Below are 27,434 nucleotides of genomic sequence, written 5' to 3' on the forward strand. Positions count from 1 at the left end.
CTGATTCCATTACATACGTCAAGTAATTGATAATTTGCTGGATGCACAAGAGTGTGCCAAGAAAATCTACTTTATTCCCATTCCACTAGTGCTTTCAAAGCTGAAGACACTCACCAGGGATCCCTCCAATCAGTATTCAATGAGCTGAGCCTTTTGAACAAAAGGCTTCCTGTCACCTCTACCTCGGTTTCCAAGGACATCAAACCCTCACAGCTGACACTTTTGCACCAATTTCTCACCTTTGCTTCCTGCCAGTGTGCTGTGTCTGCCGTGTTCTCGATTGTTCGGCTAATCTCTTCTCTCAGCTTGCACAGGGATGTCCGAGCCTAAGGAATGGGAATATTTAATGAGACAACAGAACATGACCGCCAGGTCTGAGCTTTTCCTCTGCCCCCCTCTAGCTCTTGATCCCAGCAGCCAGCAAAATCTCTAGCTCCAGGAAGTAATGCTTCTAGCTCCCAGATGCCCAAATTAACTTTCAGTTCTGTCAGAGCCTGTCTTTGGTGTTATATTGGACTATTCCTGGAGATTTTGAGATCACAGGATGAAAAACACCATAAAATGTAGTTTATTTCCTGAAGAAAAGAGGTCCTCATTCTTCCATACCTAAGCATGTATAATAAATGCACTTGCTTTTCCTGCCACAGGGATAAACAGCAGCCTACCCTCTGGCAGGCAGGCACACTGCATCTTTTACCCCAGGGGTATTCACCTCCTGAATGTGACGTACTTCATTACGCAGCTGGTTGACGTTCCAGTCGTGCCTCATCTTGTTCTCAGCCTTTGCTTTGAGGTACACCTGAAACAGACATTCACAGAAGAGAGGAATAGTTACACTCTGTACACACTGCTAGAACTGGGTAAAGCACAGACTTCACTGCTAAGCAGTGCTAACGTTATGACCCGTTTCAGGCCAAGGGGTTCAGATTTCAACCTGTTGAACTGGTACAAGGATAAAGCTGACAGCAAGGTAAATCATACGCAAATATTACTGTATACACTTGATTTAGTCAGGACACGTTGCATTTGAACAGGAATGAGGGTGGGGAACAAACATTCAGTGTTTCAGTCCCGGTGCAGCAAGATACCAAGCAGAATTTGATATACCACAAATAAAAATATCTAATAAAAATTCAGAGTCGTAGCCGCACTACACCCCCAGAGAAAAAAAACAGAGGGAAGCCATATAGGGAAGGGTTTCCACTATCCCCCAAGACAGGCTAGCCTAAAGATTAGTTCAAAAACAGAAATAGAAGTGATTTACCTTAATGATCTCCTCATCTCCATTTGCAGATTTCACCAGCTCTGAATCTAAGGATTGGCTTCTGCTGGGCGGCCTAGACGATATGACAGCAAAGGCCCTGCCAACCGGCTAAAAGGGGACAGACAAGATCAGAGCAGTCCCCACTCTACCCCGTCCCATAATAAAGAGACAGGTCCCAGGTCCGTCACCGCCCCTCCCCTCCAAAAAAATCCATGCCTAGAGAAGGGAAATTTTGAAATATACCAGAACTTTTTTTTTTTTAATCTTTATTCATTTTTACATCTTAAGTTGACAATTGAAATTAAATACATGACTTGAATTTCTGTCATATTAACAATACATAAAATTTAACCCCTTCCCACCCATCCCTACCATAACATATGCAATTAAATATATCTTATGAAATATTCTTTTTTACAGATCCAAACATTTAATAAAATTCAAAATTCCCTCCCTCCCATCCCTTCACTTGTATTGTACTTATAATGGAAAAATGGTATCTATTCATTACAACAATTTGTCAATGGCCCCCATATCTCTTTAAATTTTTTATAATTCCCTTTCTGTATGGCTATTGTTCTCGTCATCTTATAAATGTGACACAATGAGTTCCACCAAAAACTGTAATTAAGCCTGCTCCAATTTTTCCAATTATGGCGACTCCTGTCCTAATCAATAAAAGCTTGTTATTGTTTGATGAAATTTGGCTCTTTGTTCTCATTGACATACCAAATAGGATCATGTCATAGGGACCTGTCATCTTATGAAAACCAATACACAGGTCCCTATTCTTATATATATTTTTCTCCTTTGCTTCCATAAAGCTGGCAGCACTATTTTCATCAGTATGTATAATGCCTTTGTTCTCTAACTTCGTTGAGCATTTGCATGACTTTACACATAAGAACAAGGAGCCTGGTTTGTCTGACGTAACAGGAGAAACTGCCTTCACAACAGTGAGGGGCACGATGGACCGACCACTTGTCTGACCCAGCAGCGGCAATTCTTATGTTCTTATGATATTCATGCATTTATAAGAACATAAGAAGTTGCCTCCGCTGAGGCAGAGCAGAGGTCCATCTCGCCCAGCGGTCCGCTCCCGCGACGGCCCATCAGGCCTAATTGCCTGAACAGTGTCCCTGACTAATTCTGTAACTGCCTCTAATCTTATCCCTATAACCTACCTCTACTCCTATCTGTACCCCTCAATCCCTTTGTCCTCCAGGTACCTATCCAAACCTTCTTTGAAGCCCTGTAGCGTGCTCCTGCTTATCACATCCTCTGGTAGCGCGTTCCATGTATCCACCACCCTCTGGGTGAAAAAGAATTTCCTGGCGTTTGTTTTAAACCTCTCCCCTTTCAATTTCTCTGAGTGCCCCCTTGTACTTGTGGTTCCCCTTAGTTTGAAAAATCTGTGTCCCTGTCCACTTTTTCTATTCCCTTCATGATCTTGAAGGTTTCTATCATGTTTCCCCTGAGTCGTCGCTTTTCCAGTTGCGTGTTATTTGCATGTCATGGAATTCATTTACGTGTGTAAGTTAATACTGTCTCATTTCTTAGACTCCTGAGCCAGGCCTTCTTGGGACAAAACACAATCGTGCCGAGTCTGTTTTATAATAAAAAGGATTGAGCACCATCTGGTCTCCTTCGTTGTTGCTCTCATGCCCTTGTCTGATGTAAAGCACATTTACGCATTTTCAAAATTCCTCTGTTTTTAATCAATTCTCGTGTCCTATGTCATTTTCATGTGATCTGGTTTTACAATCACAGTCCCCAATATCATTAGATTCTAAAATATCTCTTTTCAAATATTTCTTCTCAAATATGCATTTCCTTTCAAATATCAACTGTTTGTGAGAGACTAACATCCAGTGCTAATGTAAGACAATCAGCTCTATGAACGTCATCATTTGGTTCCCTGAAGGACCGAAAAGTGTCATGTCATTATAACAGCGCACATTATTTTAAGAACTGTAACAAAGTTGGAAGAGATACAATGTTTGGGTTGTGAGGTTTGTTTGTTTTTTCCAAATATTTTTTTATTAAAGATTTATAGGGTGGTGAGGTTTGGGGGAATAATTTTTCCCCCTTTTTCCTCCATGTCTCTGAGCACAAATTCTTTCTCATTTGAGAGTTATTATGAATAAGATGAAATGAATGTTGTATTTTTTGGGAAGTACATTATTTGTCATTGCATTTGCTTATTGTTCTCCCCAAGGATCTCAGAACGGTTTACATGAATTTATTCAGGTACTCAAGGTGGGCTCACAATCTATCTAATGTACCTGGGGCAATGGGGGGATTAAGCAACCTGCCCAGGGTCACAAGGAGTAGCATGGACCTGAACCCACAACCTCAGGGTGCTAAGGCTGTAGCTTTAACCACTGCGCCACACACTCGTCTTCCCTTATTAAGAAATATTCAGTATTTTCTCCTCTTTTGTGTTTGATTTACACATGAAGAAATATTATGAGATAAAATCCTCCAGACAGCATCCTAATTTGAAGTCCTTGAGACGGGCTTGGAACTGGATTTGTAAACAGTTTAAAATATCTGCAAGATCATGTGTGTTGCTTCCCTTGCTGGGAAATCGGGACCTTGATCAAGATGCAACCAAACATAATTAAAGCGTTGGCACGTCAAAGGATTACAATTCGTAAGGGATTTGGCTATGGAGGAAGGCTAAGCTCAGTCTTTTGAAGATGCAAGGGCAGAAGGAAATTTGCACCATAAGGACTGGTATCATCTGCAGGTGGTGTACCGATCAGAGATAAGTTGAATAATTTTCATCTGTCGATTGCATAGACAGCCCTGCTTACAGTTTACTTAACAGGGAGTGTAATGGAGGTTTTCTGCCAATGAAGATTACCACCCTACCACCTTTTTCCACCATTGTGGTGGTGGGAGGGCATTTGCCTGAGGCTTTTTCCTCCGTGTTTTGAGAAACACACATCTCCTGAAACTGAAGCAGCACTGCTTACATTGATTCATGACATTCATATACTTTTGTGAAAGTGTAACAGATTAGAAGATTATCATCTGCAGGTGGCTCATTATATTAATTCCCCAGAAGCGTCATCCTTAAATGAAGCAGCAGCAGCATAACAACCAGAACACGGGAAGTCATCATGCCATTGTATCGAGCGATGGTGCGTCCACATCTGGAATACTGCGTTCAGTATTGGTCGCCGCACCTCAAGAAGGACATGGCGGTACTTGAGAGAGTCCAAAGGAGAGCAACGAAAATGGTAAAAGGGCTGGAGCACTGCCCATACGCCGAGAGGTTGGATAGGCTGGGGCTTTTCTCTCTGGAGAAGAGGAGGCTCAGGGGAGATATGATAGAGACCTTCAAGATCATGAGGGGCATAGAGAGGGTGGATAGGGACAGATTCTTCAGACTGAAAGGGACAGCAAATACGAGGGGGCATTCGGAGAAACTGAAGGGAGATAGGTTCAAAACAAATGCAAGGAAGTTTTTTTTTCACCCAAAGGGTCGTGGACACTTGGAATGCGCTACCGGAGGAAGTGATCAGGCAGAGTACGGTACAGGGATTCAAACAGGGATTGGACGGATTCCTGAAGGATAAAGGGATCGTGGGATACTGAGGGAGGAGCTGGAATGTAACACAAGTATAGAAAGCTAATCAAGTAATGAGTATAGAAACCAAACCAGGTCGTGCATGTGCAAGACCGGAAGGTTAGGACTTCGATAGGAAGACAGGATTTAAATGAGAAACCAAGGTGGCAAGGGAGCCTCTTCTGGTGATACAGACAGGTCGTGACCAGTCTGGGCCGCCGCGGGAGCGGACTGCCGGGCAGGATGGACCTATGGTCTGACCCGGCGGAGGCACTGCTTATGTTCTTATGATTCCTTTATTGTTGATAGCAGGTTCCCCCAAAGACTGATAAATCACCCTAGATTGGATAATTAATGATTATTGAAGGAATACAATTTGGTATGCAGGGTTCAGTGTGCAAAGAGAATTAGGAGCAGTTCTATCGTGGTGACATAACTTTGACACCTCTGGATTTTTCTGAGGCTACACAAAATTTTGACCTAGAATGAGCCTGCTGATTCACCAAGCAGGCTTGCATGGTTTGGGAGTACAATGGGACTATGAGCAGGTCACATGTGCGTGAAACAGGGAACTGCCGAGTATGGAGCAAATAACCAAAGATGGGATGTGTATCTCGTTCAGCTCTCTTAAAGGAACAGCAGTACAAATTCCTACTGCAGCTGCATCTCTTTCCATAGAGCCCATCAAGCTCAGTTTTCCAGCACAAACAGTTGCCCAAAGTATGGGGTTTCCCAATCAACAGTGACCCATGTGCTTTGGACCTGTGACCAGATACAAATTTTTTGAAGGGAAGTATTGGATTATTATGAGTTCTTGTGACAAGAGGATCTCATTGAATGCAGACATACAATTGTTTTCAAATTCTATATCTTTGGATACCAGAAGAGGTACTAATGTTCTGCTGTTGAAAGGCAACGCGTTGGCTCTGAAATATATACTAAAGTATTGGAGAGCCGAAGCCACTCTCATCCTCCCTTCGGAATCTGAGCTCTCTCCAACTTTTCCGTAAACATCTGAAAACCTGGCTATTCTCAAAAATGTAACACTTCCTCCCCTCTCTGATATACTAAGCCCTCTAAACATTCTTCATTCTTTTGACCTTTAACCCTTCATTGGAGTTCCTTTCTATCCCAATTCGGGATACAAACCTAAGGTTTAGTTTAGTTTAGAAATGTTTACCAGCTAATAAAATGTTTCTATGTAACTGGATGCAAAGAGGGGATTCTCCAAGGGCATGGAGGACATTTCAACAGATGTGGATGCCAATATGGCAGAATCTCCAACAAATACCTCCCACATATTTACTAAATCTGTAACCGAGTACTGAATGGGGGGGGGGGGTGAGAGTATACGTCTGTTTGACACCTTTGGGCCGAGGTTCCTGTGAAGGAATAACTGGTTTGATTGATTGAGTTGGAAAAGGATATGAGGAGTACAGTTTGTAATGCTTGAAAGACACGGACGGTTGGTTGGTTGTGCAGTGTATACTGAGACTTTAGTATTAAAAACAAGAAACATTTGCTCCCAGTGAAGAGTCTACTATGTAGTGATCAGAAGAGCCCAATATTCAGCATTTAAGCCACTTCCTACCTTCTGTTTCATGTTCTATTGGCATTTTTCAGTGAATTATACTTATAATGCATCAAGAAATGTGTAAAACAAATAGAAAAAAAAATACATATATCATGGGACCCAATCCGCTCAAAAAGAACCAGGCTCAGAATCCCTCAGATCTGTCAATCAGAATTTGTTTTCGATTCCACCCTTAAGATTGTCCACTATTTGGACAAATATTTTCTCGGTCACCGCTCCCACACTTTGGAATTCAGCCCCAATCCATTTGAGAGAGGAAGCATCTCTAAATAATTTCAAATCCAAATTAAAAACTTTCTTGTTTAAGGATGCCTTTGGTCTATGACCGTCCTTTTAAGGACGTTTTACAATCATTTTAGACTCGCTTATTGCAGGTCCCCGTGTTTTTTCCTCCCTCTTGGGTTTGTTTTTTTCTCATTGTAGTTTTTTACCCTTTCCTATTGTTTGAGTTTAATATTTGTTTCATTACTATTTATTTATTTTTAAAATTTCTATACCGTTTAAAACTAAGCGGTTTACATAATTTAAATACATAATTTTAAAACAAAAACATGATAAAATAAACATACAAACAATTCTCAGAAATCATGTTTACAAAATAATACCATAGCTTGCATAGTAAAGTTCATGAATAGTTCATTAACTCTGCCAGAGAGGGAAATTATTGGCTAGAGAAAGGCATCAAGAAATAACTGCGTTTCAGTAGTACTGATGTCTGTAATGTCATTTTTATTGGATGTAAACCACCTAGAAGTATGATTGGGTTGGTATAATAAATCTTTTAATAAACATAATTTCAGAATGTACGCAGGTAAGGCTATACTCAAATAGGACACAGGGCTTTTACCTAAGGGCCGCCATGTGAGCGGATTGTTGGGCACGATGGACCACTGGTCTGACCCAGCAGCGGCAATTCTTATGTTATTATGTTCCTCATACCTTCTGTTTCAAGCAGTCGGATCTCTCGGTCGTTGAGTCATTCTGAAGAGTCAGTCGAAAAGTCTTCATGCGATCCTGAAAGGGATTTAAACACAGAAAGCCGGTATGAACATAAGAACACAGGGCGAAGGCGAATTCTTACATTCAGCTCACGGCGCTTGCGAGACAGGAGGTGCTGCCTGTACTAGACCCTTTCTGTGCATGCACTCACAGGGGGAAGCTTCAACCCGGAAGCAGCCCAAGTACCACATCCTCACAATGCCCAACCCTAGCCTGTTCAGGATATCTTTTACTGCCTGTAAATGTATTTGTATTTATTTATTTTTTATTCTTTATTCATTTTTAGCCTTTCATCAAGTGTACAAATATCATAACAACACTTAATAAATCACTTGAAAATCTTATCATTATACTTATAAACATAGAAGAATCCCTCCCTCCACCCTCCCTCCAACCCCATTATTAATTATGACACATAACTCCTCTTATATAACCCACCCCCCTCCCAACACTAAGGCAGGTCACAATAAAGTACATACACAAACAGAATCACATACAGTACAACAAATCAAACATGAAAAAAACATAATAGTATAATGTAAAGCCTCATAAAATTACAAAGAGGCTACCAGCGCCTTGCATCAAAAACCCATAAATCAAGTCCCATATTTCATCTTATAGAAGAGGTATTTCTTCAACATTTTCTTCATACTACTCAAACATGTTTACTGTCGTTAATATCCCAGAAGCTCATTCCACTACTTATTTAGGAGCAATACCTATCATGAAGGCTTCAACCTCACAAGCTCCAGACTGGTACTAACTGGACCCTTTGGTTCTAACTTGTGCCCATTATCTGCCTGAAGTACACTGTTCTCAGGACAAAGTTTATAGCAGACTCACCCCCCCCCCCCCCCCCAGCTCTGAATCTTAGAAGAGATATGTTTGTTTCCTTTTGGGTGTGGCAATCATTTTTCACCTTAAAACCAGACTAGAGAATGACACATGGATAAAATTTTCCCTGTCCCCGCAGGAACTCATTTTCCCGTCCCGTCACCGCAAGTTCTGTCCCTGCCCCATTCCTGCAAGCTCTGTCCTCATCTGTACAAACCTCAAACGCTTTAAAATCATATATGCTCTAGGCTTGTGCGGTTAAGACAGAGCTTACAGGAATAGGGACAGCGACAAAACCTGCGGGGATGGGGCAGGGAAATTGAGTTAGAACATAAGAATGGCCTTACTGGGTCAGACCAATGGTTCATCAAGCCCAGTAGCCCGTTCTCATGGTGGCCAATCCAGGTCACTAGTACCTGGCAAAAACCCAAATAGGAATATGTGCTGGGGTATCTAATCATGCTTAGTATTTGAACCCATGACCTTTAGAAGATGGGTGCCTTAACCACTGAACCATAAGTGCTTCCTGCAGGGACGGGGACAAATTTGTCCCTGTATCATTCCCTAAACCAGACTTAGCCATTCCAAAAACTAAAGATCAAAATGCAAATTTTATTCTGCTTCAAATCTAAACCATCCATATTAAAATTCACAAATTAATGATTAATTTCACTGTCAAAGAGTGCTCATGAAGCTGGGTCCGAGGTGCCAGAAATAGAGCACTAAGGGGTCTGGATATAAACAAAAGAAGCCTTTGAAATGTTTACATTCTCTGCTGTTTCTGTCCATTCCCCAGCTGCCAAAGCCATGCAACAGTGAGCAGCACAACTGAAGCATCCTCCGGAGCTTGTTATTATTAAAGCTAATTTTTTGCAGAAAAGAACTACACTATTTGGATTCAGCTGGGGGCATTTAATCACCCCCCTCCATTATTAACCAAGAGCACCAGCATTAAATTAAAACCATCTCAATGTGCCCTGGAGACTTGACAGTCAAGCTGGCATGGTTTTCTCCTCCATAGTACACAAAGATTTACTTCTGCAGTGTCAACATGGTGTGCCCTGAACCCCATATCTTCCAGGCCCAGGGTGGAACAAGCTAAGATCAGTTACATATGCCAGACGGGTCCCTGCAATGGAGGATCTGAGCCGCAGACTGTTTTCAAGGCAGGAAACAATAAACACAGAGAGAGAGAGAGAGAGAGAGAGAAGGGTGTGACAGCTTCGGAAAGCCTGGAGCAAGTCTGCTAAAGAGCACCAATGCTCACTCTCTTGTCATCATGGTAACACATTCCAGACATAGGACTTTTTTTTTTTTTTAACACTGCTTCCTGAACCTGATAGATAGTAACAGCTGAGAAGATGCCAAGTCCACCAGGGTGAGCACTTTAGAATAACGTGCAGTACAGCGGTAGGAAAAGGGTGGCCAGTCGATCCAGTCTACCCAGTTATCACAGTCCATGCTGCTGCTTTTAGCATTACTTCACCATATCCACTTATCCTTCTCCAGAAATTATGTGCAAAATCTCCACACCCAGTCCAACGCCCATCAGTTTCTTCTAGCATCCATCTCGCCAAAGAGCCCTGGAAGGACTAAATCGTTGCTAGCCGGGTACCTCTGGACCTCGCCGATCACTAACTGCCCACTGACCTACTTGGTTTTTGGGGAGTTGTAGTTTGCTGGTACCAACTGGATCCCTGTGGACCTGCTATTAATCACCAGCCTCTCGCATATGTACCCAGGGTTTATCTTCCATGTGGGACCAACAACAATTTATTATTTCTATAGCACTACAAGGTGCACGCAGCGCTGTACATTGTATGTGCAAGAGATGGTCCCTGTTCAGAAGAGCTTACAATCTAATTAAGACAGACACACTGAGGGGGCTTAAAGGTGGTAGGGGACTATTAAGGGAATGACAGACAGATATGTTGGTTGGGCCAGTGTTTAAACACAGCTTCAAATAAGTGGGTTTTTAGTGTGGCGAGCCAGGCAGGCAGGTTGTACCAAGCATGCAGTGCAGTGAGGTAGAAGGGACGGAGACAGGAGTTGGCGGTGGAGGAGAAGGGGACAGAGAGGAGGAACTTGTCTGATGAGCAGAGTTCCCAGAGAGGAGTATAGGGAGTAACAAGAGAGAAGAGATACTGACCAGGCATAGCCTAATTCCCTGCCTCTAGCAATTGTTCTTTTTAATTCTTGGAGTTCCCTACCTAAGCATCCAAAAGACCCTCTTCCATTTCTCATTCAATTGTTGTAACATCAGTTCAGGGACAAAAACTAGAGAAGCCATTATCCCAAACAGCTCTGCTTACAGGTGTTTGGGTTTTAAATGAGCTTTCAAACAACTGTACAACCGCTCTGAGCAACTGGCCTGTGGTTACCCCTCCTCAAAGCCCAAAATGTAATTTGCTAGACCAAACATAGAAGCAGCTCAGAATCCATTTCTACAAAGTGCTGATCAGCATTTACCATTGAATTCTAATGGGTTCCCCTTTTGTGCCCCAGCTTGGAATTAAAGATGACAATTTTGTGTTAGCACCGACTCTTCAGACGTGATCTCCAGGCTAGCTTACTGCTTCTGGAAAGACCACAGACAAAGAATATAGACAAACATATGAAAAAAATCAAGGATACCCTGGAAATCCTCCCTAGATCCAGACACACAGTGACTACAGGCCTGAAAACTTTGTGTTATGTATCCTTGTAACCCGTTCTGGGCTCCTGGGGAGGACAGGCTGTAAAAATGAATGAATAAATAAATAAGTCCTTGCTCAGCCAGCAGACCTCTTAAGCCTAACACTGAACCTGCCTCACAGTGGCCTCTGAATGCCTGAAATCTGAGGTCATTCCATCCCCAGGGCAGAGGGAGGGCAGCCGGTCCAGCAGCTGCACTTCCCTCATGCCTTTCTGGACTTGCAAGATCCTTCATCCTGTCTGAATAATATTCCACAGTTACACCACACCACCAAGAAACCCTAATCAGTGCAACGCCCTTTGCACCCCCTAAACCTCTCTTCAAAGAATCCAAAGAGGAAACAAAGGCACGAGGTGCTAAGGCCAGACTCTGTCCTGATGCATTCAGATTAATGTGGCAAGTACCCTGCCAAGAGAGCTGACAAAACCCACAGCCTTATGGATACCCCTCTTCATGAGCACCGTGTCTCGATTCTGATTATGAGACAGCCAGAAGCTATCTCTAACATCCCTGTTACGCCTCGATACCACATTAAAGATGGAAAGTTATGGTTTATTGAATGATGTTCCCTTTTCAAAAATCTAATTTGAAACTCTGGACAGATGTTTCTGTGTTGGGGCGAGAGAGCGCATAACATTTTTGTTCAGTCGTCTATGAAGCATAGGTGATAGTGTCACAAGTTCCCAGGGTGACAAGCTGTTTAAAATTTCACTTTTTAGTGACTCATGCTTAGATTTACAAAATGAAGTCAGCCTGTGGTTAAGTGCCTTCAATCAGAGGGCACCAAGGTGTTAACCTGGCACAGTGAAAAGCATTCTGCAAAGATCCACGTCTTTGTTCTCCACTCACCTGCTGGTCCCTAGTTCAAAGCTTCCTAAACTGTGAGTCTGGACCCCCAAATGGGGACATATTCTGGACAGGGGTCACAGCCACAAAAAAAAGATGAACAGTGGCCTAGGCTGGAAAATGACAGCTGGCATCTGCACATCTGGATTTTCAAGCATGAGAAGAAAATTACGGGGCGCCTGTGAGTAAGACATAAAAAGGAATCCACCCTCTTATTAAAATGCTGAACAGAAACTAGAGCGTTTTGAACGATGAATGTGGTGTCAGCATTGTGTGAGTCTTCCTTGAAAAAGTTGAAAATCGCAGTTAAAAACATGGCTGTTTGAGCAAGTTTTTAGGGAGCCTCTCGGGCTCCGCGTGCTGTGCTTCCTGGAATCTCTGTATTGATTCCCTTTTCCCGTTGGGGTTTGCCTGCTTGTGTCCTTAATAGGGCTGGTTCTAGCCCAGGGGTCTCCAAAATCCCTCCTCGAGGGCCAAATCCAGTCAGGTTTTCGGGATTTCCCCAATGAATATGCATGAGATCTATGCGCATGTACTGCTTTCAATGCATATTCATTGGGGAAATCCCGAAAACCTGACTGGATTCGGCCCTCGAGGAGGGACTTTGGAGACCCCTCTTCTAGCCTATCCAGCATTGTAGTTCCTTTCCGTTATTTTAAGCTGTAGGCTGCGCACCGCCTTGATCTCCTTACCACAGTTGAAGGCTGGTAACGACGTTCTGTTGCCCGCCCCGGGCAGAGGCAGACCAGCCAGGGCAGAACCGGAATGGCTTCGGATGCGCAGCCCCGGTTCTCTTGGAACCCGTTCCCCTGACCCGCAGATCACAAGCTTGAACTGATGCCGAGAAGAGCAGCGGGGAACGGTGCGAGGGGGAGAATGCCAAGGGGGGGGCCTCTAGCGACGCCCAGAAACAACCAGCCTTGGCGACATGTCCAACCCTAGTTGGCCAGGGGAAATCCCTCTGCAAATAGGGCGGGGCCGAAGATTGGGGGTAGGGGGGGTCACGGTTCGGCGGCCGATTGGGGGTTCAGGGGGGTGCGATTCGAGGGCAGAAGGGCCTGGGATCCTTCCTGCCCGTATTTTAGTGGGAGTGGGGGGTAGGGGATCCACCTGGGCAGGAGGGTTTGGGCTCCCTCCTGCCCGATCTTGTAGGGGGTGGGTGTCGCGTGGCCAGGTTGGCTTGGGCTCCCTCCTGGTCCCATCGGAATCTGGGGGATTGGAGATCACGGGGCAGGAGGGCTTGGTCTGTGCTGGAATTGGGATCTATTATATAAAAAGAGACATGAACTAATGGAAGAAGTCCTTAGAAACTTCTCTCTTTTCTTACCTTTATGATATACATTAAGCACGTGCAGTAGATGCTCATTGTTCTCTCTCTCTCTTTCTTTAATAACCTTTTGTTATGAAATCACAAGAAATATTTGAAATAACAACAAAAATAATCCAACACACAAACCAGAGGGGGCAGAAAAGGTGCTGGGGGGGGAAGGGGGAGATGAGACCCTTGACTGGCCGACCCACCCTCGGGGGCCCCTCCCCCACTCACCCCGCCGCCCTCCAGCTCGGGCTTCAGCTGCTGCAGGGTGCACAGGCTGCGGGGCTCGGTCATCCCGGGAGGAGGGAACGGGACGGGCTGGGGCTCCTGACTTCGGCTTTCGGTTCCGCTTCTTCTCCTCCTTCTTCTTTCCTCGGGCGCTCTCGGTCTCCAACTGACGCGGCGCGCGCGAGGGAGGGGGGTTATAAACCGCCGCGAGGTCGGCCCTTCCCCGCGGCCGCGCCCACATGGTCTCGCCCGGAATCGGATTGGCCGCCGCGGAGGAGGGCGGGGTGGGGGGGGGGTGCGGTCAGGTGACTAAAGGTTAGCGTGGCGCGCGCGAGGGAACGCTCGCGCTCTCCTGTCCTCGCGCTGAGGTAACGCCGCGCCGGCTGGATGACGGGAGACAGGCGTGCCCCGAGCGGGAACGGTTGGGCAAAGGGCAGTATGCGGGGGAGGGAGGGAGGGAGGGAGGGAGGGAGGGAGGGGGGGGGGGGCAGGTGCTCCATTCTTTGGGAGCAGGGTCGCCCTGAAAACAAAACCTGTGGATACAGATGTTCTGGAGGCAGCAAGACAGCAGGCAGGAAGAGAGACAGAAAGAAAGAAACACAGACAGACAAAGGGGGCCAGTGAGAGAGACAAACAGAAAGAAAGACAGACAGTGGGAGGGAGAGAGACGAAGAAAGAGACAGGGGCAGGGAGAGACACAGAAAGAAAGAAACACAGACAGACAAAGGGGGCCAGGGAGAGAGACAAACAGAAAGAAAGACAGACAGTGGGAGGGAGAGAGACGAAGAAAGAGACAGGGGCAGGGAGAGACACAGAAAGAAAGAAACACAGACAGACAAAGGGGGCCAGGGAGAGAGACAAACAGAAAGAAAGACAGACAGTGGGAGGGAGAGAGACGAAGAAAGAGACAGGGGCAGGGAGAGACACAGAAAGACAGATAGACATATAAAAACATGAAAATTCAATGAAAAAAGTACAATGATAAAAATAAAAAAAATACAGTGGTAAAAATCCAACCGGACACAGGAAAGCGGCACCTGCCTCGGTGGAACGGGAGCAGAGGCGCGAGGCCGCCAACTCTCTGCTGGACTGAAGAGGGGAGAGGAGGAAAGGGAAGGGGAGAGCTGGGGTGAGGGAAAGAGATGGAAAACAAAAAATAAAAAAAAGGGAGCTGAAGACTGGTTTCAATGAAATATGAACAGAGAGGCTGAAAGGAAAAGAGGTCGTGGAGAAAATGAAGACAGTCAAAAAAAAAAAGTAGGGGACTGTATGAAAGAAAAATAACGGGTAAGAATGTGGAGATCGACCAATCCTGAATCTAAACCAAATGGTCTCCAATTAAATAGTCATTAACTTGAAAATAAAAAGTTTGACCTTAAATTCTCATACACTCAGAATTGTGTGTTTAACCTATCTTTCTGTACAAGTGTTGTTAACTTGGAAATTATTTTGAAAATGATAAATAAATTTAAAAAAAAGAATTGTGTAATTCAGCCTAGGACCAAAGTCCCAACGGCCGGAGAACAATGGAGAAAATGAAGGCCGGAAGAGAGCGAGAAACGATAAAAGGGAAGGCAGGAAAGCACCAACCCAATCGGAAAAAGTAAATGGCTGGGCGACAAAGGTAGAAAAAAAGAATTTGATTTTTAATTTAGGATAAAGTAATGTGTTAATCTACTCTAAAAATTGATAAATACCTAAAAGAGTAACATGTTAAAATGGGAAATAAAGTGATACCTTTTTATTAGACTGACCTTTTGGCTAGCTATTAGAGACCAAAACCTCTTTCCTCAAGAAAGCACAGTAATAATAATAATAATAATAACAGCTTATATACTGCAGTACCGTGAAGTTCTATGCGGTTTACAAAAGATTAAGCAAAGGTACAAATTGATTGACTTCAAGAGGGGTAGAAGAAAGAGAATTAATAGGACAGGAAATTCATTATACTATGCTATATTAAGGGCTCCTTTTACTAAGGTGCGTTACGCGTTTTAGTGCGTGCTAAACACTAACACGACCATTATATGTCTATTGGCGCGTTAGCATTTAGCGCACGCTAAAACACGTAGCACACCTTAGTAAAAGGAGCCCCAAGTTAATTCAGCACAAAGATAGTACCTTATTATCCTTTTTGTTTTTTTATTTCTGCCTTCTTTCTATTTTGCACAATATACTTGCCACTGTTAACAAAGATGATAGAAACCATTATTTCTAGACAACTTTCTAGTTATTTAGATAAATTCTCAATACTTTTGCCAATACCTGGCTTTAGATCTAATTTTAGTACAGAAACTCTGTTACTATCTCTAATTTCCAAGATCAAAAGTTTACTAATCGCACAATCGTTTTCCTATTCTGTTGCAGTTTGATCTTTGTGCAGCTTTTGATGTTCATCTTGAAACATTAATCCAACTACTTTCAGATACAGGTTTAGATCAAAAAGTATTGAGCTGGTTTGTAGGATTTCTAACTTTGCGTTCATTCAAAGTGATTATTGAAGGAAGCCTGTCTGTGGTGTTCCACAGGGCTCTCCATTGTCCCCTCTCTTTTTTAACATCTATATGACCAGCTCTCAATTGTTCCCTCTCCTTTTTAACATCTATATGACCACCTTAAAGAAATACAGTTAAACCTCGGTTTGTAAGTAACATGGTTTGCAAGACGAGCCAAACACTCGAGCAAGCTTTAACTCGCAAAACGATAGTTGACTCGATAAGCAAGCTGCTACCACACCACTGCATCCACTGCAAATCCCCTCTCCCCCGAGGCCACCAGCGCTGCTCCCTCCCTTCGTGACCGAGATCAGTGCTGCTGTCCACCTTCCTCCCCCCCCCCCCCACTGACCGGCACTGTGCTTACCATACGTACACCGGTGCTGAAAGTGACTGCCGCTGATGTTCTATGCTGGGCTGCTGCGGGGCCTTGAGCATCTGCGCATGCTCAAGGCCTTCTGGTTTTCACCCTCTCCGAGATTCTTGTAGTAATACTACATATGAATTCAATAAATAATCACCATAAAAAATATAAATCACTATAAATACAAGATTTGTGAGTATTTGTGTTTTTTAATTATCTGCTCCAGCCAGAGTAACAAAATGAAGCAGATAGTTAAACAAAAAACACTGACCGGTCCTCCAAGTATGTGGGACCCCCGAGAGAGTACCCTAGATTTGCCTTCACTCAAGGGCGTAATTTGGCTGAGTTATTAAAACATAAAGAAATTGATCAGTCTGAGATTGAAGCTTGCCCTCATCGAAGCTGTGGTCACAGCATTTATTGCTAGTATGTTTTGGAGATTGAGAGTGTGGAAATCCCCAAGTCCGGGGGAAAGAAGTTATATTTGAAAACGGGCACGGATTGTTCTTCTCAAGAGGTGGCTTACTGTATCGTGTGCCCATGTGGTAAATTCTACATTGGGCACAAAACACATTTAAGTAATATCCTTTGTTGGAGACAGACCGCTCCATTGGGCAATTATTGGCCGACAGCTGACCACAGCATCGAGGAGGTTAAGTTTACTGTGTTACTGAGAGCTTAAAATCCTAAGGGGAACGTTACAAGGTTTCTGTTAAAACAAGATCACAGACTGATTTTTATGTGACATACCTTGGCCCCCAAGGGTCTGAACAGTGAAATTGAATGGTTTCAGCTCTCAGGCTGTTCTCCCAGTTAGATTCATGCGCTGTAATTGAGGCTCCGCCTCCTCATTTCATCATTAGTACGTTCTGGGGATTGGCCACTGAGCTTGATGGACCATTAGGCTGACCCAGTAAGGCTAGTCTTATGTTCTTAACACTGTTCTGTTTAATATGTTGGATTAGTTTGATTTTGTTTTTTGGTATATGAGTCCCTGGAATGGATTCAATGTGCATAATATCATCAGAAAACAAGGTACAGGGGGGTGCAACTGGTAGATGAAATGGGGAGGAGCCATACTGTCCCACCGAGTCACTGACAGCCTATGGTAGGACAGTTTAAGATAGCAGTGAGATGAGCCAAAACAAAGCCACAATGGATGATCCTACCCTCCCCTGTCAAATGTTCAGCAGAGCCAGGGATCATGTGGGTGATGGTACCGATCTTTAAATCACTCAGAATGGGCCACAGGATGCCATGTTTTCATCCCTTTGATGGTCAGTTTGGGTATCTTGTTGGCCCTTATTCATTTTAAAAACAGGTCTAATCCAAAACATCCGAATTGTGCCAGGGACGTTTTGTAAAATGTTTATCACTAAAACATCCAGGTACTAAGCCCGCCCAAAACACACCTCTTAATACTCCCCCTTAAGATTTAGATGCATTGGAGACAAAGCAATCAGAAAGATGTCAGTTTCAAAAATGCCCACTTGGATGTTTTGACTAGCAAGACATCCAAGTGCCAGTTTATGCTGTCTTTTGGATGTCTAGGTCTTTTTGAAAATGAGCCCCATAGTCAAATTAGAAAAGGTACAGAGAAGAGTGTCAAAAAAATAAAAGGGATGGGATGACTTCCCTATGAGGAAAGGCTAAGCAGGTAGGGCTCTTGAGCCTGGAGAAGAGATGACTCAGGGGAGATATGACAGAGGTCTATAAAATACTGAGTGAAATGTAACAGGTATATGAGTCGCTTGTTTACTCTTTCCAAAAGTACTAGGACTAGGGAGCAGGCAATGAAGCTACTAAGTAGCTTTAAAACAAACCGGAGAAAATATTTCTTCACTCAACATGTAATTAAATTCTGGAATTCATTGGCAGAGAATGCGGTGAAATCAGATAGCTTAGCAGGGTTTAAAAAAGGTTTGGCTAATTTCCTGAAAGTCCATAAGCCATTATTGAGATGGAGTTAGGAAAATCTACTGTTTATTCCTAGGATAAGCAGCATAAAATCTCTTTTCTCCTTGGGATCTGGATTGGCCACTGTTAGAAACAGGATACTGGGCTTGATGGACTTTCGGTCTGTCCCAGAACGGCAAAGGCTTGTGTTTTTATATTCTTATGTAACTTCCCCTCCTGCCCTCTCTGCTCTGGGTAAGGAGATCAAGTGTCAGAGCACGAGTTGGAGGGGAGGGAAGAGCTCTACCTGTTTGACATCATTAGGGGTGGGGAGGGAGGGAGTTCTACCTGTCCGACGTCAGTTGTGCTTGGTGTCTGTTTACTGTAAGGCACAAATCAGTAGGAGGGGTTAGTCCTCTCCCTGTACAGACTTAGATAAATATTTGTACATATACCGGTAAATAGGCATATTTTCCTATGAGGAAAGATCAAAGCTTTATTTCACAAGGAACACAGGATCGCCCTTGGAGTCCAGAGAAATGACTGTGGCACCATCTGTGTAGTCTGTCAGAGCAGAGGCAGGGTGAAATCAGCCTGACAAAGGCAGCAGGGCCCTCTCCATGATACTGCCTCCGTTGTGGGTTTAATTTGCTCTCCTGGCTGATTAAGCATCAGAAGAAAGTAGAAAAGACTCTGGTTGCACCGGTCTCTTCTTACACTTCCTAGACATATCACTTTTCTGCCTTTTGTGGGATGCTTCAGCAATGAGATCAGCGATTGTGTGAAAACCCCTCTTGGCCAAGCCACTGCTCAGCTGAATTCCTAGTGAGTTAGCTCAGAGACAGAGGAATAAAACCTTTTTGAGGAGAAGGGAAGGGGGAGGGTTCCAAGAGGTCTAGAGTAAAATTAAACAATGAACCTGAAGAGCAGAGCCTCCGCTTCCTGAGCTGGGTGTTCACTTCAGGCTTGTGCCTAGGGCCTGAAACCAAAGACTGTTATCAAACTTGGCAACAGTCACTCCAAATACAGCGATGAAGAAATCTCCATAGCATCAGAATGATGAAATCCAGTTCCTCTACTTTCCTGCTACCATCCTCTTAAAATGGATGATGAGGGTTCAGAAGCCCATGGAAGATTTGGGATTGATTTCTTTGTGGGGAAACATGGCAGGGAGCAGGATCCCCCCCGCCCCCCACGCTTCATCTGCCACTATTTATCACGATAGTGTGCAACACTGAAACTGACTATAACATGGAACGCACCTTTCCATCAAGAACACCCAAGCCAAAACAAACCAAGAGACATAAAAGAACGAACGTACTCTGAATCTGTTAATAATCGGGACAATCCAAACTGGAAAATGGAAGAGCTTAGTGGTTAGAGCACAAAGCTTACATCAAGGGGAGCCGGATCCAAATTGCGGTGCTGCTCCTCGTGACCTTGGGCAAGTCACTCGTCCCTCCACTGCCGCAGGTACAGAGTGGCACAGGGCAAGGGAAATACCTGCTGCGGCCCAGTGTAACTCATCTTGAACTACCCATGGAAAAAGTATGAGCTCTTAAAATGGGCTCACTACAAAAAACTTCCATCACCACGAGTACAAAATGCCACCGACTCCTGAAGAATCTCTGCAAATGAGACCTTATCACCCCAGCGCTGCCGATCAACAAACAATGTATATTCAAAGGCCTAGTAGATGGCCTAGAAACTCTTATACGGAATGGTACCGGCTTGTATGGCCTACGAACTTCCGCCCTACACCTTGCATCGACCGCTTCACTAGCAAGAAGAAAAGCGATTTACGTGCACCCTCAGGATGCACCTTCCTTGAGAATGCCCCCCAACATATCCTACTTGCACTACCTACTATGCCTCTGGAACAAACTACCTACCCACATGCGATCATTAGAAGGTCTACTGAAGTTTAGAAAGGCAATAAAAACTTACCTCTTCCCCTGACCCTCTATGAGAGTGCACCAATACAAATTCCCCAAAGTGCCCCGACCCTCCACTTTCTCGAGTCTCAAATGCCATGTTTTCTCATGCAATCTTCTTCCACACTCTTGTCATATGTCCTACTATATGCCACATTTACCATTATATTTGCCATACTATGTCTACCATGCTACGATCTCTCATGCCATATCTGCCACACAATGTTTGCCGCTCCATGTCCTCCATGCTATGTTTTGTCACACATGTTTGCCTTACCAATTTTGCAAAGTCGTGTCATACTGTTTTAGCCATGCTTTTTAATGCTATGTTTGCCATGCCATGTCTCAGCATACCATGTTTTCTCATATAATGTTATCATGCTTTGTTAACTATGTTATCTGTCAGACAACGTTTACCATGCTGTCTTCCACCGTACTATGTTTGAGAGTGGCGCAGGAGTTAAGAGCTGCAGCCTTAGCGCCCTGAGCTGCTCCTTGTGACCCTGGGCAGGTCACTTGATCCCCCATTGCCCCAGGTATATATTAGATTGTAAGTCTACTGGGACAGACGGGGGGAAATGCGTGAGTACCTCAACAAATTCATGAGCGCTCCTGGGAGGATGGTATAGAAAAATTGAATAAATAAATCTAATTAAATACATCAAAATAAGAATCAATGTAATCAAACAAGAAGATGGCAGATGTTTAGGAACTGTACATAAATAATACCTAGATTCTGAAAATATACACCAAATAATATTATTTAGTTCCTGGTAGAGCCTGACTCAGGGGCTCCCTGTATTTAGAGGCAAGATTGGAACCTCCTCTCTGCTCAGAGATGGGATTAGAGGTGCTCCTAAATTCAACACACCCAACACTACTACCACTCTCCCCACACTCAAACTGAGTTTGGAATTTCATTTCTGCTCAGAGCTGGGACTAGAATGGCCTATGAGCTCGCTCCCTCCTTCCCCTATGTTCAGTGTCAGGATTGGAACCTCCTTACACTCAGGCTAATCCTGGGCTTGGGCCAGGAAGGTACTGTCTTAAGAAGCCTGAAGATATCATGGACTACTGACCCTTGGCCGACACCTTATCCTATGACCTCATTTAATTATAGACAATTAACATTCTATCAGGACTTAGGGAACATTCTTAAACAATGATTGTACAAGCAGCCAGTCCAGGTAAATGATGCCAGAACTATTGGAAAGGGATTTCTCCAGTCCGTCCCAGGAAGGTTGGACTGACAGACACACAGATCTTTCTAACTGCCACAGGCCAGGGTTACAGGAGACTTAGTGGTGTTTGTAATGGTTCTGACCTGCTTTTTTATGATTGAGCTTGGACTGGGGAATGTCAGGCTGTGTACAAGAAACCTTACAGACAAGATGGGGGTGGGGTTGGAGGGACAGAGACGCAGAACGCGAGACATAAAACACAGAGGGGCTGGGAACAGGCAGGGAACATTATTTTCAGTAGATTCTGTTGGGTTATTGATAAATATTTTATTTCATTCTTTCTTCCATTCTCCCAGGGGCGCTCAGAATGCATTACATTAATTTATTCAGGTACTCAAGCATTTTTCCCTGTCTGTCCCGGTGGGCTCACAATCTAATATACCTGGGTCAATGGGGGACCAAGTGACCTGCCCAGGGTCACAAGGAGCAGCATGAGTTTGAACCCACAACCTCTTAACTCCTGAGCCACTCTCTCAGACACAGTATGGTAGAAGATAGCACAGCAAACGCTGTCCGACAGAGATGGCAGGTTCAAGTTCAATATAGGCCTCAGTAAACCTCCAGTGCCCATCCAGGAGTTTTTCCAAGATTGATTTGCAACCTATAAACTGTAACCTGAGCTCATTAGGGAGAATGGGATAGAAAACAAAATTAAATAGGTAATGGTAAAACATAGTTAACAAAACAATGTATGGTGAGACATGTGAGCATAGTGCAGCAAGCCTCGTATTAAAAAGCATGGCTAACATTGCCTCTCGATGTGCTCTTGTTCATGGGGATTGAGGGTGGGGCGTTGGGTGCTGTTCAAGAGTAGGTATTGAGTTTCTTGCCATTGGGTTGGGAGATGCATTTTGTGCACCTTGGGTTGGAAGACAGTTGTACGGTATTATTGCTGTATTTTGCATTCAGGATAGAGCTGATATCCAATTGTGTTGTTTTGTATATCTTGGATGCCAGGAAATGAGGGAAGCCTTATCACATCTAGTTGAGTATCTGATGTTGGCATCGTGGAGTCGATTATTTTCATTGTGCATTAAAGGAATTCTGTATATACCTGAAGAAACTGAATGTTCCAGTTCATAGAGGTCCAGCAAGCACTTGGTGAATAAGGGATGGGTTGTGGTAGTGGGTAGTAAGACGTAGCTACACCCTGCCCCGATTTCATTCAGAACCAGCAAATGGAGAGGAATTTCTTTGGCAACAAAAAGCAGAAGATCTGCAGGCTCAAAGAGAGTCTAAAGTTAAAAGATGATGAAGTGCAGGACGCACACGAGGAGCTGCTGCCCACAGCTTTGTGCAATGCAGCACTCAGGGAGCCGGCCCAAAGACGCCGCATTGATCGCACCATGGACCAGCCCAAAGATAACACCGGGGGGCAGGCCAGAAGGCAAGGCACAGCATGGAGGGAGAGAGACAACAACGGTAGGGGGAATGCTTTTATTTTTTTATTTAGTGATTGATTTACATCTGCTGTCTGTTCAGGAAGAAATGCATTTGTTTCTTTTCCTCTGGGGTTGTACTTGCAGAGTCTTGCATCTTAGGGTTTGTTTGTGAATATTACTGCTTTTAGTTTTTGGTCCTGCATTTGCATTGGGTTATCTGTTTTCTGGTAGGAATGAATGTTGAAAAGCATACAGTGTGCTTTGTGTATTTTAATTTTGTGGTTAACCATTATGTGTTGTTAATACAATTATATTGTGTGTGTGTGTGTATATATATATGAAAAATGAATGGAAACAATGGTGTTACAGTTAGTACTATTATCGGGGCGGAGATTGGGTGGAGATGGGCACGACTTAGCCCAGTGTTCTTCAACTGCCGGTCCACAAAATAATTATTTTATTTCCGCTGGTCCATAGGTGTCAAAAAGTTGAAGAACACTGTATTAGACTTTGAACTATCTAATTTTTGCAAACGAACAGGGGTCCAAAAAATCCTTTACAACAGAAAAAAAAACCACGTTTGTCTCATAGATACTGACGCCGTACATCTCATCCTCCAAGACCAAATCCGTGGCCATTGAGTAGCAGAAATCTCTTGCTTTACCTCAATGCTCCAAATATCCCTTAGTATGACTTTATTTTTAAAAAAATCTATATCCTGCACCATCTACAATACAACTCTTGGATAAACTCAGTCGTGCAGGTGCCAGATGGATGCTGGAGCAGGGCTGCACAAAGTGCAATCCAGATTGGTGCCTTGGAACCCATTCAGACCTCTCTTTGTCTGCTGGCAGTGGTTCGCTAACATCCAGACCAGGGTAAAGGTCTCCAGCGCCTGTAGGACCCTCAAGAGATCCATCTTGTAATTTTTCCCATTAAAACCTTTATTGGAACAGATGGGGACCCCCCCTCCTCATGTATCACCCCTAAATATCTTCCTTTCCTGTTTTGACAATGTAGTTATTACCCTCTTGTTTTAGTAAGACTGTGTGTCTTATTTTATGTCCTGCCTCCATTTTACATTCTTCTACGCCGCTTAGAAACCTGATAAGCGGGTTATCAAATAAACTTGGAAATTTGCTACATTTCACTTTCTTTCGACCTCGTTGGACGGTGGAGGCACCGAGTTAAAAAGGATGTTTTGATGAACAAGGACGGTTCCCAGCTTACTTGTAAGGTAAGCAAAGCTTGAGAAACATGTCTAGGGCGATGAAGGGTGGGGCAGAAGCGCTGTAATCCTTGGTAGTCAAGTCTCTCCCAGGCCTCTCCCAGCCCTAGATTTTCAAAGGAGCTGTAGCAGCCTCCATGCAGAGCTGTCCAACTCCTCTTGTTATACGAATTCCCCCCCCCCCTCCCTCAGCAAGACACTGGACCCCTTTCTGGTTCTGCAGAAAAATGATGTGGCTGCAAATCACATTCAAATGTAGTAAAATGGATGTTAACTGCAGTCATTTGGTATTCCCTCCCAATGACGAGAGGACAGTGCAGAAATAAATGCTACCCTTAACGCTGGAAACCTACTTCCGGCTCAGGGGAGGTGTTGGGGGCTTCGAAAAGAGAATTTCTTCACAATCTTACTCTTTAAACTGCTGGTTTTGTGTTCTTTAAGAAGCAGAAGGAAGCCTGTACAACCTATAAACCTCGAGAGCGAGTCTGAGCAAATGCAACCTACTGGTACCTGTTTACTGTGCTCAACTATAAGCCTTTCAAGTTAAAAAGAAAATTGAAAACCCTATATTTAAAGGTGCAGTAGAACAGTAGTGCAAAAGTTCTGTGCACCTGTGTCGTACACATTCCTCCCTCTTGCTTTCAATTTCACAGCGCACATATAAATTTGAATACAGTTTTGTTTGTGCAGTTGAGGGCTCTTGTTTCTGCACCATGGGATGGGCGCTCTTTGACTTGAGCATCAGGGCCTCTGAAAGAGAGATCCTGTCTCTGCTGAAGGGAGGTTTCTTTCGATACACCTATGAGGAGGAGAGTGCCGGAAGCCAGGGGTGGACTGGAAGACAGCCAGAGAGGAGGAGGAGGAGGTAGTAGTGTGCTTTCTACCGTGGAGTATCTGGCTGGCTGCTAGGAGTTTGAAACCAAACAACGCTAAGTATGCCTGCACCCCCTTCCCCCACACACCTTTGAGAGACATATAGTTCTTTCCTGCACCTGGTACAGTCAAGGCCTTGGCCACACTGATGTCTTCAGCTAGAAATCCACACAGATGAGCAAAAATAGCTATGTTTTTGAAATGTTACGGGGGGGGCGGTTATTGCTTTTATCTGAAAATCTCATTTACACCTGCTGCTCTGAACTATCTTTATCTGTTTCAGGCACTTCCTTCTACAATTTCTCTTCTCTTCCTCTACCAACTCCAGACTCCGTCCTTTCTGTCTTGCTACGCCCTATGCCTGGAACAAACGGCCTGAATCCCTACGGCGGGCTCCGTCTCTGGCAGTGTTCAAGTCCAAGTTAAAAGCTCACCTCTTTGAGACTGCTTTCAACTCTTAACTCTTCGCACCTCGGGTTCTGTCTGTCCAAGTTAGATTGTAAGCTCTTCCGTGCAGGGACTGTCTTATTTAATGTCAAAATGTACAGCGCTGCATACACCCTTCAGCGCTATAGAAGTGATAAATAGGAGTAGTACAATTTATTTGATTTTGTATCGTAATTACAGTGGTTGTATATTAGGTTATGCGTTTATTATCTTGTGTTTGTCTTGTATACAATGTCCAGAATTGCAGATGGTACAGTCTATATTTTATAATTAAATAAATCCAGCAGGGCTGCACGCTTTTAAAAATTTGAGTCTATTCTCGGTAACATTTCCAGAGCTTTCCTGAGAGGATCATGGATGAGGGTCTCCTCTTCGTCTAAGACGACTTGTGCATTGCAGGTTTCTGTTGAGAGAACTTGGAAGGACAAGAAACCATACAGGTCAAGCAGTGGAGGGGTTAAAATAGTTTGGTCTTACACCTAAGTTGACAATAGCATAATTCCCGTGGGTACATGAAGTTCTGGGTTTTCTGGAACCCTATGATGTGCCTGTTTCAGGTTTTTAGTTTAACTGTAATAGAACAGCCGGTGGTGGTTGTGGATTTCCTTTTTCATGTTCAGACTACGTCCTGGCCCTGCTGTAGTTTTCCCAATTCATAAAAAAAAAACTATAGACCTATAAAGAAGAATGTCACATGATGTGAACCAACAGAAAGCACCCAACACTAGAGGCCAAATTTAACCCGTTGGAACTCAATTTCCCCATCCCGCCTCTGCAACTTTTGTCACTGCCCCTGCTCCATTCCTGTAAGCTCTGCGTTAACCACACAGCCTCAAACACTTATGATTTGAAAGTGTTTGAGGCTTGTGCAGATGAAGACAGAGTTTGTAGGAATGGGGAAGGGACAGGAAAATAGTTCTCATGGGGAAGAATCTGACTCCATGACATTCTCTACCCAACACCTTATGAAACCAAGGAAGTCCCATCACTTTGGGCGGTGTATTCATTACTTTTGAGAGCTGCCCTATCTCCCAGAGCAAAGCCGAAAGGAGGACAAGTCAGATTGAAGGCACATAAGGTGGAGGTGGATGTACCTGCTGGGGAAGCCATGCACATGTCTAGGACATATCCTGCCCACAGTAGAGGCATGTAGTGATACAGGAACTACCTGTCACTGATAGAAAAGACATTCCTTAGCCTAACCTTTAACTATCTAGGGAAACAGAGAAACATGTAACTGTACCAAGAAATAAGAAATCAGTGGGCGATATTGCTGAAGGGCTATTTGGTAAGGTTTGCCTCTTTGCAATAGGGTAGATACCCTTGAAGGTTCTGTTCTTGGGCCTGTTCTTTTTAACATTTTTATAAGCGATATTGCTGAAGAGCTGACAGATAAGATTTGCCTCTTTGCGGATTATACCAAAATCTGCAATAGAGTAGACACCCAGGATGGTATGAACAACATGAAGAAAGACCTAGCAAAGCTCAAAGAATGGTCTGAAATTTGGCAGCTAAAATGTAATGCTAAGAAGTGCAAGGTCATTCATTTGGGCTGCAAAAACCCAAAGGACTGGTACAATTTAGGGGGTGAAGAACTTATGTGCATTACAGAAGAGCTGGACTTGGATGTGAATGTATATGATGAGCTTAAGGTAGCCAAACAGGTAGAAAAATTGATGTTGACAGCTAGAAGGATGCTTGGTGCACAGGGAGAGAAAAAAAAGGAGATAATGATGTCCTTATATAAGACTCTGGCAAGACCTCATTTAGAATATTGTAAATCATTTTGGAGACCATTCCTTCAAAAAATATAAGCAGGATGGCGTCAATCCAGAATAAGGCTACCAAAATGGTCAGGGGTCATCATAAAGTGTATAGGGACAGACAAAGATCTTGAGGGGAAAGGGGAGATAGAATAGCCATGTTTAAATACATACGTGACATAAATGCACAGGAGGTGAGTTTCAGTTGGGAAAGAAAGGTCTGGAATGAGGATGAAAGTGAAAGGCCTCTTCATCGGAAATACCTCTTCATAGAAAAGGTGGTGAATTCATGCAACGGCCTCCCAGTGAAGGCAGTTATAGAGACAAAAACTGTATCTGAATTTAAGCAAGTACCTGGATCTCTAAGGGAGAGGAAGGAATAGGCAGACTGGATAGAATTAAAAGCAGATAAGGTCGGACCATATGGCCTATGCTCAACACTGAGCAAATGGATTATTT

General features: G+C 43.9%; 1 protein-coding gene and 1 long non-coding RNA gene across 3 annotated transcripts in view; one reads left to right on the forward strand and one right to left on the reverse strand.

Moving 5' to 3' along the window:
• TUFT1 (tuftelin 1) overlaps positions 1 to 13,532 on the reverse strand; it is a 38,144-nt gene extending 24,612 nt beyond the window's left edge. Inside the window, exons 1-5 of one of the 2 annotated variants that reach the window (XM_033924507.1) lie at positions 13,356 to 13,532; positions 7,375 to 7,449; positions 1,265 to 1,372; positions 731 to 799; positions 240 to 326 (exon numbers count right to left, since the gene is read on the reverse strand). In XM_033924507.1, coding sequence (XP_033780398.1) covers positions 240 to 326; positions 731 to 799; positions 1,265 to 1,372; positions 7,375 to 7,449; positions 13,356 to 13,418 — 402 coding nt within the window. In that variant the 5' untranslated portion in view covers positions 13,419 to 13,532. Of the gene's footprint in view, positions 1 to 239; positions 327 to 712; positions 800 to 1,264; positions 1,373 to 7,374; positions 7,450 to 13,355 lie in introns of both variants that reach the window. The other variant, XM_033924506.1, reaches the window with a different exon arrangement.
• A 723-nt stretch (positions 13,533 to 14,255) lies between these two features.
• Positions 14,256 to 25,183, forward strand: LOC117349942. The gene is made up of 3 exons (XR_004537213.1): positions 14,256 to 14,639; positions 14,847 to 14,976; positions 25,049 to 25,183. It is a non-coding gene; the product is annotated as an uncharacterized LOC117349942 (long non-coding RNA).
• Positions 25,184 to 27,434: the final 2,251 nt, after the last annotated feature.

The sequence above is a fragment of the Geotrypetes seraphini genome, chromosome 16 (assembly GCF_902459505.1).
Source record: "Geotrypetes seraphini chromosome 16, aGeoSer1.1, whole genome shotgun sequence".
NCBI lineage: Eukaryota > Metazoa > Chordata > Amphibia > Gymnophiona > Dermophiidae > Geotrypetes > Geotrypetes seraphini.